We start from the raw sequence: 13,071 nt of genomic DNA on the forward strand, positions 1-13,071 counted from the left end.
CTCAAGAATGTTTGGCTTCTTGGAAGCCATCGCCCAGAGTTAGAAAATGCTCACGCATTCTTTTTTTTCTATTTTGTTTATTGTGCACTTGGACGATAAGGCGATGAGAACGATATGGGAATTCCCTTTTGCAAACACCAGATCGCTCGCAAAGCACATCTGGAAAATAATTTAAGTGGCTTTGAGTCTTTTTATACAATCGTACTCTATGTATTTCCCTATTATCTATTAAATTTTAAATTTTATTTATTTTCTACATTTACAGCCTCTTTGATGCTAAAGTACCACCTTCGCAGCGTTCATCCGGATTTCACATATCGGATATTTTGAATTTGGACGGTGCTGATCTGAAAGTTAACGGCGGAGGCACCGTAAGTGAAGCGGCAGGTGTTGTTGCAGCAGCGCAGCCAACCGAACCCATCCCAGCCCCCGTAATTGTAAATAATAACAATAATAATAGTACGAGCAATAACAATAACAGTTTGAATCAAAATTCCACGGATGGCAGTGATTCCGCCGACACGCAAAGCAATAATAACAATAACAACAATAAGACCAATACCGACGGCATCAGCCATGAGGTGAACGGAAGCACTCATCAGATTCATGGGGCAGCGGTTGCGGCGGCTGCTGCGCATTTGATCGGAGCCAGTGGCGGTCATAATGTTGCCGGACAATACCTTACGGGTAGTGGGAGTTTCAATGAGGATATGGCAGCGTATCCTATGACTCATCCAATGCTGCATCCGGGGCGACCGTGGATGAAGGAAAATGATCTTTATGGTAAGTTCATACAAATGTTCACATAAGTTTTATAGTCTTAACATTCTTGATATTGTAAGCGTTTTGAAAGCAAAATATTTTGTGTCAATTTTTCTTTAGTAACTTAACCTAGCAGAAGATATACGTATAAAGTATAAGATTGGAATACAAATATTTAGAGTTAGGGGTTGGAGGCTTGGAATAGTTTAAAATGCGAACGCCTTTCGGCACTTCACCTTAAGTGGATACACCCGGTTGTCAAATTCAGATGTTGGCCCTCTCGTCTTTGAAAGGAGAAAACAACTTTTGACCATTTTTGAAATAAACGCAAAGCTGTAGCTTTTTTCTTGAGCAAAGCAGAATTCATTTTATTTCACTAATATTCATAAGTCTGAAGTTAGTGGACAATGTTTTAAGTAATAACAACAAAATAAGTTTAGTCAGTATATTCTTTTTTTAATTGCTTTCAAATTGCAGAAACTTTGTTTTCCTATCTACAATAGCTAGTTCCCTATCCAAAATTGTTTTAAAATAAGACCGAAGTTAGACGACGAACATTTCTAGATTTGTAAATTTGAATTATTGGCGAAAATACCCGTGTTTTTTGGCATTCTATAAAAAGCATAGTAGAAAATTCATATGAAACCCCATCGACAGTAGCCAGATTTTTGTATTTAAAATTTGGTACAAATGAAAGAAATCCTGTGAGAATCATAATTTAAAAAAAAAAACACAAATAGAAGAACGTTTTGTGAAAATCAAGAGTCAAAATTAACTTCAGCAAAAAAAACTAATAAAATGGACAATTTTCAAGAAGAAATTGTAAGAAAACATCTGGAAATTGAGATTCTATAAAAAAAAAGTTCATTTAACAATTACAGCTTTGACATAAAATAAAAACTTTAAGAATGGGGTTTGTTCGTAGACTACTACATCAACATGTGGTGTTAAAGCGAACTTGAAGTTCGTCTCTGTTCTTTAAATACCTGAATCGAGTTGAAATGAGCTTGATTCAACTTGATTCCGGTCGGGGATCAAACACGGCTAGTATTTATTTTTTAAATTGAGGTCAGAGTTTATCGTTTTTACAAGCCCCATTTTTGTTTTATTGTTAGGAATGAATATTTGTACCAATTTTTTTTCGTTAAGGATTTTTAACTACTGGAACATTATTGAAACAAGAAGTTTAAGTGCTAGAAAATGAAAATAATTTAACAAGGAAAATACAATTTCCTACAAAGGATTTCTCCAGGACCATACTCTAAGATTTATAGCGTACGAGATATTAAGTTGTTGAAGTTTGAGAAGCATTGAACTTCTAAACATTTTCGAACTATATCTATAAACTAAAACTACAACGGCTAACATCTCGAAAACTATACATTTTACCGGTATGTAGCTCAGAGGCCTGATTATGAGGTTCGCGGCGGATCGTTTTAATTCGAACTTTCAAATTCGACTCGAAGCGAAAATAGTCCTTAGCATATTCCAGTGATTTGACACTTTTGGTTTGACTTTTCTTCCAATATTCTAGTGTTTTGACAGTTTTCCTCAAATTTCATTTTGTTTTTATTGAATTTGTGAAATTTGCGGTGATTTATTCAAAAAACAGTATTAAATATTTAATACTAAACTTGTTTTAACCCGATATTTAGGACCGATGAGTGCTCCCATTGCACTCATCGGTCGACGGGAGCCAAAAATTGATGTCGATTTGTTTGCTTGTTTTTATTGTTCCTTGAATGAATTTTAAAATTTTATATTTAATTGTGGATAAATTAAAAGCAAATTTAAATAAGGCTTGCACACATTTTAATATAATTAAAATGAAAAAAGAATCCACGAAATCGAAGAGTGAATAATAATAAATATTCTTCCGTCAGTGAATCCGCAAAAAAAAAGGTTTTGGATTTCAACTCACCAACAAACATTATGACATTTCAAATTCGCATTCGAATTCGTTATTTGGTCGAATTCAAAACGAAGAAGTCGAAAGCGAAAGCAATAATTGAAAAATGGCAAAGTCGCTAGCAAAACGATTCGCCGAGAATCCCATAATCAGGCCCTTGGGCTTCTTTTTGTAGAAAAATTATTTCCCTTAAAAATTTACAATTGTTTTATTTTCTTTAGGTCCCATCATTTCTGAAATGTCATAGAAGAAATGCAAGAGTTTAGTGACAAAAAATAGTTTAAAAAGCCCGTACAAGAGGAGATAGATAATATTATAGGAAACCACTGAACTGTTGACATTTTTGACATTTCAAACAAATTTAAACCTTAAAAAACTCGCTGCAATAAATACGTAATTAAGTAGTAATCAAATCTTTCCATCCTTACTTTTTATGTAACAAAAACTAAGCAAGCGAATCAACATGTCTAAAAGTTTTTTCACATTAAATTAAAGATTTATGAGATTATTCACTTATCTGAAACTTAGAAAGAAGTTTCTTTGCAAGATAAATAATAGAATAATACAATTTAAACAGTTAAAATTTGTATAGGTAGTTTATATGTATGCCGAAAATTCGCAAATTCGTATTTTTTTAATTAATTAACCTTAATCCAATAAAATCTCTTTAATGATAATCGTCATTGATTGATATAAAATTATCTTAGCTTTATTATTCAAGATACATAATTCTAAAATCGGTCCAAAGGTACAAACAATTAAAACATAGAATAGATAATTGTAAATATCAATTTTAATATCTAACTTTTTTAGATTTCACAAACATAAGAACTCCACAAATTTTAAATACTTAGATAACTTTTTCAATCTTTGAAAATAAGCTGTAGGTAATTCCCATTGTTTTGAATTCATTGTAAATAGATCATTATTCTTTAAATAAAAACAAACACATCATAAATCATAATAGTGAAAACTGAAGTAATCAGATCTAAGTAAATTCTTTTATTGCTGATATACATAGTATCTTTAGTTTATAAATGAAATAAGTTATTTAAAAAAAAAATCGATTTATAATCAAAAAGATGTATACGACAAAAAAACTGATGTCGGATATGATAATTGACTCATTTTAAAACTTTTCAAGATAGTAAAGTGAAAAACTGCCAATAAAACGATCCGCAGTCGTCTGGTTTTTGGATGTATTTGAAAGTTTTCTATTTAACATTTGTCAGAAAAGTTTATTCAAAAATTGTAACAAAATTATAGCGAAATTCACACCAAAACTAATTTTAATTTTATAATACGCATAATTTAAAGGAGGGTATGTTAAGAAAATAAAAGGATTAATTTATGTTTAATTCGTTTTGTTTACGTTTTTTCATTTTATAAATTGAAGCTAAATGAAATAAGAACTGAAAAAAAGGCGTTCGCTCGTATATTATGGTCTAACTATGTTAAGATTTTCGCTCAGAATAGATGGCGCTATATTTAGTTGCGCTAACGTTTTGCAAAATAACAAACACATATTACATCAGCTTATGTCTATTTCCGAACAATAAAACAAGCTTTCAAAAACAAAACTATATTTTTATTTAGATTACAACAGAGATTATTTTTTTAATCTAAAATGCAGCCTATTACACATACACGTGATACTGATTCAGCACTCAATTTTGTAAATGTATGAAATGTTTGAAAATGTGCATTTTTGTCGCCTTATTGATGAAAACATGGGTTACTGAAACTAGACAGCTTAGGGACCGTATGTTGTTGCTTCAAAATCTTGGAGAGATTACACAACTTTCTACGACACCAAAACAATACAAAACGCACTTTTTTTCTTATAAAAAGCCTGTAGATAGAGTTTTTAATTTTGTCTCCTGTTTGGTTTTAGTCATGTTTGGATGCAAATAAAAAATGAAATCTCAAAAAGTGCAACAAACAGTAAAAGGAGTAAGCTTTCTAGGGAAAAATGCTCTACAAACAAGCCTTTGAGATGCACAAGAGTTATCAATCAAACCAAAATTTATATTCGAGATTCCAACAAACATCAAACTTAAATTCTATTCGTAGTTGCATCCTAAAAATAAATAAATAAATTGGGTGGCGCGACAGTCCATTGAGAACCAAGGCCTAGTGACTTACAACTCTCAACCATTCCTGTGTGCGAGTAATGTTGTCAGGATCAGGAATGGAGGGGACCTACAGTTTATATGCCGACTCCGAACGGCTAATTTTGAGAAAGCACTTTTTCATGACAATAGTTACTCTTGGAGAATTTGTCAATTCCTCGCAAGAAGCAGTACCCGTGAAAAGACTTTAGATGGCATAGGCAGAAATTGAACCCAAGACCTCTAGCATGACAGTCCAACGCACTAACCATCATGCCACGGGTACCACATCCTACATCCTACATTTACTTTTATCTGCAGTAAAAAGTGTGTGTTTTGCCAGAAAAAAACCACACCTTTTATTTCTTTTGAAACACACCCAAACACCTGTTTTTATAATTCTTTGGCGATAGTTCAAAAGATCTTAAGCCAAAAAATTGTATTTTAGTTTTCGCCTTTGTAAAGGATTTTGTTTTTTAACAACTATAGTCTAGCAAAACTGTTAACTATCGTATCAGTTAAGTCTTAAGACAATAATTCAGAAAAATTGCATATCTGGTTTGATATTAAGTTCTGAAGTTCAATTAGGACTTTGTTAACAGTTCCATGACTTTAATTCAGGGGGGTCATTCCGTAAAACAATTATCGTCAAATGATAGCGTTTTGACGATAGTCTCACTTCACGTAAGATGATAATCATGAAAGTGATATCGCCAAAACGATGGCGTATGCTCGATTGCTAAACAGGCATCGTCTGTCATTGAAAAACTGACTAAGCAAATTGGAATAAAAATGTTTCGGCTTAGATAATTGATTTTTGTTACAAAGTGAAAACTCAGAGAATTAAGAGATAAATCAGACCCTTTTTTCTTCCCACCAATTTTGTCTTTTCTTTCTCACTTGTTGTAAAATAATCTAAACCATTATAGTTTTGTTCAACATTTTTCAAAACAAGCCTTTATAATTTCAATAATATCAGACATAAATAACTTAGATGTTGAAATAATACTCACATCGTCAGTGGCAAAAAATAAAAACAGCAACAGTAACAATAAACACCACAAAATAGTTGGTAAATTTGGTTAAAAGCAATTTGTTGCAAATTTGTATAACTTCCCAGAGACAAAAACCAAGTTTAATAACATTTTCAAGTTATCGAACAAGCATTATGTTTCGTTGAGTTTATTTTGACATTCCAATTATCTTATACTGAAAATGATAGACGAGATAATAGTGACAAAGTTATATGAAGAAAATTTGCTGACAATATCGTTAATGATAATCGTTTTGAAAATTACGGAATGACTTCCCAGGCCTAAAGTCAAAAAATTATTCTCTACAACTTTTTCCGTTGACTTGTAACTCAGGAAATTAAATTAAAGAAAATAAATTGTGGAAAGTTGAAGTCTATAGTTCATATGTTAGTCTAACTAAGTCTCGAATTAACCGCGACAAATATATAATAATATAGGGCCTTCCTGGAAGACGTGTCAATCCATTTTTATACAGATGGTCAAAACCAAAACAAGGGGTCCGGTCGGTGGAGATGTGTACTATGAACGACTGAAATTAAGTCTCTCATTCCGCCTTCCCAATCATTGTAGCGTGTTCCAGGCGAAACTTTTGGCGATAAAAGAAGTTATGTCCTGGCTTAAAGAAAACGTGATATCAACATCTGATACCCGTATTTTCTCAGATAGCCTGGAACGGTACAGTGCAGCCCATCCTACCACGTTTGGCACACACTGGCCTACCTATCGCTACTTGTAAATTGTTGCTTAGGCAAGACGTTATAAAGAAGGCAAACACCAAGTGGAACAACATCACCACGTGTCAGGTCACAAAAAACCTCTGGCCAACACTAGATTTAAAACGTACAAGGTGCTTGCTATCTCTAAGCAGATCATATAAGCTCCATAATAGGTGTCATAACCGGACACTATAGGATAGCACGCCACGCGGTTAAGCTTATTCTCAAATGACTATTGCAGTTTTTCACCTTCGCTGTACATGCCCTGCTTTAGCTCAAAAACGCAAGAATTACTTAGGAGAATTCTTCTTTAATGATCTAAACCATATTAGCATAATCAGCCTCTCACGTTTCTAAAGGGACTCAAACTGGTTCCATTGAGCTTAGATGGAAGCCTCAAGATTCATGTGGTATCATAATGGGCCATTAAACTGTCCCAAGTGTGTCCGTTTCCATCATGGACTGCCATTTTAACCTAACCTAACCTAACCTAACCTACTCGCGAATTTAACTTTACCGATCTTTTCACTAAATAGTACAGAAATGTACACAACTAACCGACCAAACTGTCGAAACCGAGTTTGTCTATCTCCGATTATATAAACGCGCTAATTTTCGAAATCTTATTAAATCGTTCTTTTACTTTTTCAATAAAAATAATGCCATATATCCTACTTGAAAAAGTTTCATCTCAAAAAAGGTGCTTAATCATTTTTACATACCAAAAGCAAAAATCTTAATATTTTCATCATAATTATTTATTTATTACAAAGTTAAATGACAAAAATGCCTTAAAAAATCGCAAGGATACCAACATTAAAACAAAAAAAAACATAACATCTGCTCAATATCAACTCAAGCCTTCATTCATACAACAAATCAGATCGATACCAAAACCAAACAAATATTTCACTCCTTTATAACTTTTTAACTGACGATTAATGAGATGAACAGACAAACGTCCCGGTATGGGTTAATATGGAAAATTGTTTTGGGGTTTTGTTCCTCCTCGTTCGGTTAAGGTATACACACCCTTATAAAATTATTCCTCAATCATTTAACGATTTATAAAGACTCGATTTATTTCCTATTTTTCTATCGTATGTCAAAAAATAGATAGGTCGTATAATTTGAGGCCAAAAAGCAAATTTTGTTTCTGGGATGTTTCCGTTTACACCTTTAAATGTTGTTAAAATGCTTTTCATCCCTAATTTTCCAATTCGATATTTCTTTTTGTTTGCGTCGCATTGTTGATGCGAATGAGAGTGGAAACCGTTGCGTGCGTGTATTTTTTTTTTGTTTGTGTGTTGTTCTTTACATTGTGATTTGTCACTTTCGTTTACCTTTGAATTGTATAACTCTGGTTCGAAAACACAGCAGTTAAAATAATAATAATAGCAGCATAAGAACAACCCTCGATCTCGTTTAGGGTACAAGGACACAACACGATATGATACAATGAAATAACAATGACACAATACCATGTATCTATATGGCATTCCGGACGAACCCCTCTGGTGTCAACCTCAAATAGAGGTGTGATCTAATATGCCATCCTTCCGGTCTAGAGTTTGTTGTTTCTTTTATGGGTATGGGTCGTATGGGTATGGATATGGGTAATGTTAAGATTTATTATAATATCGGGTAGGTGCTGTACCTCTGTATCATATAGATACCTCAACGACAATAATTGACAACGTTTAACGAAATATAACGGTAATTTAAAACAACCCTCCAATAAAAATTTTCTTTCTTAAATACCTAATTTTTGTTTTATTAATGTGAGTAAGTAGTTGCGTTTTAAAACAACAATTTAGTTTTTCATATAAAACTTAAAATCGCAGTAAATTAAATCGACACTTTTGTCATTAGACGTTTTTTTTAATGGTGATTTACCTTAAACGGTTAGTCACAGATTAAAAAGTATTGTGGACTTGGTTGTGGTTCTCGAGAATATGATTGTTAAGAAATTAGCTTTATTCGTCCTTTTAACATTTAGAACCTAATGGCGTATTTTTTAATTGAAACGTCGAGGCCTTTTCTTTCAAATTATCGTCGGGGCCAAAATAAAATTTATCCTAAATGACAAATTAAAAAGTTACCGCGGGTCCATGAAAACACTTTCTCCTAAGGTCGGTCAATATTGAAAGTTCTTAAATGACAAAAGACGCAAAAGCTTCATGAGTTCTTAGAAAATATTGATAGTTTGGTATTCTTTTTTTATTAAAAACGTCGCTTTCGATAAAATGGCGGAATGGGATTAAACTGTCAAAAGATGACAGCATCAAAAGTGAAAATTGATCAAAAAGGGGAGCATTCAAATTAAAACCTTTTATTGGAATGAGATTTGTATCTTGTGTCTTGGCAGGAATAAATAAATAGACTGTAACTGAATAAAGACTCCCTCAGCAAAAATTAAGAGTGAAAAACAAAATAACTCATTAGGCTAGCTGACACTTTTCACATTCGTTTGGTATGTGGCTAAGAAAACAGAACACACATTGAACGAAACATAGAGCATGTGGTAGAATTCTCTACATTGAGATCTTTTTTAAGAACAAAGAATAGTAACAAATGTCAGTGTCCAAATCATACAGTTTTAGAAACGCTAGAAAGCAAACGCTCGCTGGGCGCATTGTTTTGAATCTGGCAATACTTTTTTCGGAGTTTGTCCTTTTGACAGCTGTCACTTGATTTTGGTTTGACATTTCATAGATAACAGACTTAATCCTGAATATAGTTTGCAAGTCTTTATTACCAAAACAATGATTTGGGAGTGCTTTATCTCTGCGTGGCGTCCAAGATTGTGCGTTTAAGCACCACTGGACTATTTTTTGGGTGCTTTGTGAGCTCGCTTGTCTATCCAAATAAGCCCGAGACGATTGAAGATTCGATTTAGAAGAAAATATTGAACGTGTTTTTGCTCACATACAGCCATAAATGCTGCAAAATGTGGTCGAAAATTGGGCCTCCCTGATGGAGCCACCCACGTTTCAAAAAGCATCCTTAACATAGATAATATTTACGGGTTGGGTACCCTAGCCCCAACGAAAAATCCCCAACCAACCAACAGTCATTTACGGCGTACTTGGGGATAATGAATTTGTGAATTTTTTAAAGTGTGGAGATTTTGTTTTTGGAAATTTTTAACTTTGGTATTATTTCGGTATCCCAATATTTAAAAATCCTTCATCTGATTTTCTTTACACCATCTGTGTAGAAATTTAAGACAAATGTAGATTCTTACTTCTACTTGAAGTTAACCCTAAATCAATTTCTTCAGCGATCATAAACGTTATCATCTAAATGTATAAGAGTCTATACTGTAATGTCCTTAATAAGTTTATCCCCATGAATACAAAATGTGCTTAAAGTTCTACAAGAAATCAAAGGTCGTTTTCCTGTTATTCTACACAGCTTTAATTACGAAGAGGGGCTATAGCCTTTAATAGCTCCTCATCATCTATCGCTTCTTTAGTTAATTTGTTTTTCTTCTAACTAATTTCTTATTTTCATAATGTTTTTGTATACAATTGATAATAAACTCTTCTTTTTTAACTTTAGGTATACAACAAACAGCCAGTCCAGACAGCACATCACCAGTCACTTCGGAGGTCTCCTACACCTATATCGGTTCCAATTCCAACTGCCAAACATCACCAGCGCTCTCATCGGACTATAAAACCTACAGTCGATCGGCGGACGAGTCTGCGGATCAACTTCAAAACCTCTCCAATCCGAACGCTTCAATCAATAAGAACAACAGCGACGATAGTATCATTGAAGACGGAATTGATGAGGAAATAATCGACGATGAGAACGATCAGGATTCTTCAGGAGGTACCGGCCAAGATCCATCGATACCCCATAAAAAACGAAAACGTAGAGTTCTATTTACCAAATCACAAACCTATGAGTTGGAGCGAAGATTCCGACAGCAAAAGTACCTCACTGCTCCCGAGCGGGAACACTTGGCCAGCTTGATACGATTAACTCCAACACAGGTGAAAATCTGGTTTCAAAATCATCGATACAAGACAAAACGCGCCCAAAATGAGAAGGGTGTGTATGACATGAACGGCTCAATGCACCCTCATCCGCATCATCCGTCGGCGCTTCCATCTCCGCGACGAGTTGCTGTTCCCGTGCTGGTAAGGAATGGAAAATCATGCCTCGATGGCAAGCCACAGGACTGCATAAGCTCTTCCATGCAATCCCATCATCATTTGGTCCTTTCTGCAAATGGCGCCTACCAACATGGTCTCCTTCCGCCGCCGGGTCACCCAAATCGCGGATGGTGGCCTTAATGGTTCTAGAACAATCGTTTCATCGATTGCGGAAAAAACAGACAAAGCTAAAACACAGTACACAAGTAGTGCGACTCGAATATTGGACAATAAAGTTAAATAGAAAAACAAAACAAAAAAACAGAAATCCAAAATGATTTGTGAATTTGGTGCAATAAAGTAGATTAAAATAAAAATAATACAAATCAAAGCTAAAAAATAAAAAAACAAAAAACGCTCCTAAATGCACTGCAAATATGATGGAAGCCGCTGGTTAGGCTCCAAAAATTATAGACACAAACTTAAAAGTACATAAACTTCCTACAAAAAAAAACAAAAATATATAAATATATTTATTAATTCTAAAATTGTTGTCTTTTGTAAATATTTACCAAGTCTCTAATGTAATTCAACAAAACACAAATAAAACATCTATTTTGTAAATAAAAATAATAAATTTGTTCATATTCATAAAAAAAAACTTAATAAATAAAATAATTTATAGGTTTAGATTGTACAAATTAAAAACAAAATTATGGTTTTTTGTAAACTAAAATATTTAGTTTCTTTTTTTATTTTATATTTATAATTGTACAAAGAATGTAAAAATTATTATTTTCAAAGACAAAAACCACCAATTTAATAAAATTAGACTAATAAAATATTATATAACTAATTAGTAATTGAAAATTGTGTAAAAGGAAATTTAAAATTAATAAAAATGAGCTATAGATAATTTATTTTAAAAAAATACAAAAATCGTTTTATTATTTTCGGAAAGAGTTAAAAAAAAAACAAGGAACACGTTTATTTTCTTGTACTTACACTGTTTTACCGACGACGGATATCGAGATTAAAAAACAGCAATTTACAATGTGCTCTGATATTTTATATTCAATCGAACTTTGGGTACGTTTCTTAGAAAAAGTCATTGCCTGGCATTAAATCGAATTAGGGTAAGGCCAAATAACAAAACTGTTAATATCCTCTGGGAGTTGTAGCCTATCGTTTAGAGATTTTATAGTTTTGAAAATTTTCATATCATTTGAAGAGCTCAAGGTGTTAATGTTTCCTACACAAAGGGGTATATCATTAATAGCTAAGATAATGAGTAGTGGTCCTAAATGGCTACCCTTGAGAAGTCCTGATATGGCAATAAAAGGGTTGGAGAAAGAGCTTCTAAAACTTTTACTTGATAAGACATATGTATATGTGATGAATTGAGGAGGACAATAGACAATTGGGTTGTCTTTAGCTTAAATGTAATGATATCATGAAAAAGTTGACCAAAATCTTTAAAATAATCTTGACCGAATTCTAGGGTATTGTTGGGCATTTTCGCATAAGACTATTTTTTTGATTACATATTTAATTCTTGCAGTTAAAATATTAATTATTACAAATAACTTGTTCGAAAAGCTTCGGAATACAAGGCAGTATAAAGATCTGTACTTATACTAATGCAAGAGTTGGAACTCTTTTTGAAAGACTGGTGTAATAAATACCTTATTCTATATGGTTGGGAATTTAACTATATGCTTAGAGTTCTTTCGTGAGTCGTAGAGTTGGTTATTTCTTAAAACAATCAAATTGTTTTTAAATATAGATGTAAAAATAAATTGTGATTAGTGGAAATATAGTTTTCCGTTGGCTTTTTTGGTCGTTTTAATTTTTGCAATGAAACAGTTAAGTTACATTAACTTTTCCAACGTTTCGGCAGGGATTGCTATTATGTAAAAACAAAGTTACAAACTATCGCTCCATTTGTAAAATGTATGTTATTAATAGACTATTTAAAAAAATAATTATTATTAAGCTTGTTTTCTCAGAAATGATATAACCTCGACCAATCTTATGATTCTAAGCATTTTTGTATTAGGTGCACTTAAACAAGGGCATCAATGTGTTGTTATATACGCTAACTTTTTTAAAGCGTATGACAGGGTTTTAAGATTGAAATCTGTTGAAAGTTGAGATTTGATACTTTGTTTTTAAATACTTAGTTTATTTTAACGTTATCAAGTTGTATCTACTAATTTATATGTTTGATGTATTGAAAATAAATATTATCACTGTTCAGAATCTTAAAACATCAAAATCCTATCTTAGTGTGTTAGAAGTCAACACATCCAAATTGACACCTTTCGAACCCGGTTGTGGAAACCTTCGGGGTTACACAAGGAAGTCATCTAGGACCTCTTCTTTGAATCTTATTTATCGATGATATTCCGAGTGCTATTAATAATAGTTTTA

The 13,071-nt window shown here is 32.9% G+C and overlaps 1 protein-coding gene across 2 annotated transcripts in view; it reads left to right on the top strand.

Moving 5' to 3' along the window:
* LOC129942750 (homeobox protein vnd) overlaps positions 1 to 10,973 on the top strand; it is a 45,892-nt gene extending 34,919 nt beyond the window's left edge. For both annotated transcript variants that reach the window (XM_056051808.1, XM_056051807.1), the window contains exons 2-3: positions 266 to 783; positions 10,097 to 10,973. In XM_056051808.1, coding sequence (XP_055907783.1) covers positions 266 to 783; positions 10,097 to 10,839 — 1,261 coding nt within the window. In that variant the 3' untranslated portion in view covers positions 10,840 to 10,973. The remainder of the gene's footprint in view (positions 1 to 265; positions 784 to 10,096) is intronic.
* Positions 10,974 to 13,071: the final 2,098 nt, after the last annotated feature.

Source organism: Eupeodes corollae, chromosome 1 (assembly GCF_945859685.1).
Source record: "Eupeodes corollae chromosome 1, idEupCoro1.1, whole genome shotgun sequence".
Classification (NCBI taxonomy): domain Eukaryota; kingdom Metazoa; phylum Arthropoda; class Insecta; order Diptera; family Syrphidae; genus Eupeodes; species Eupeodes corollae.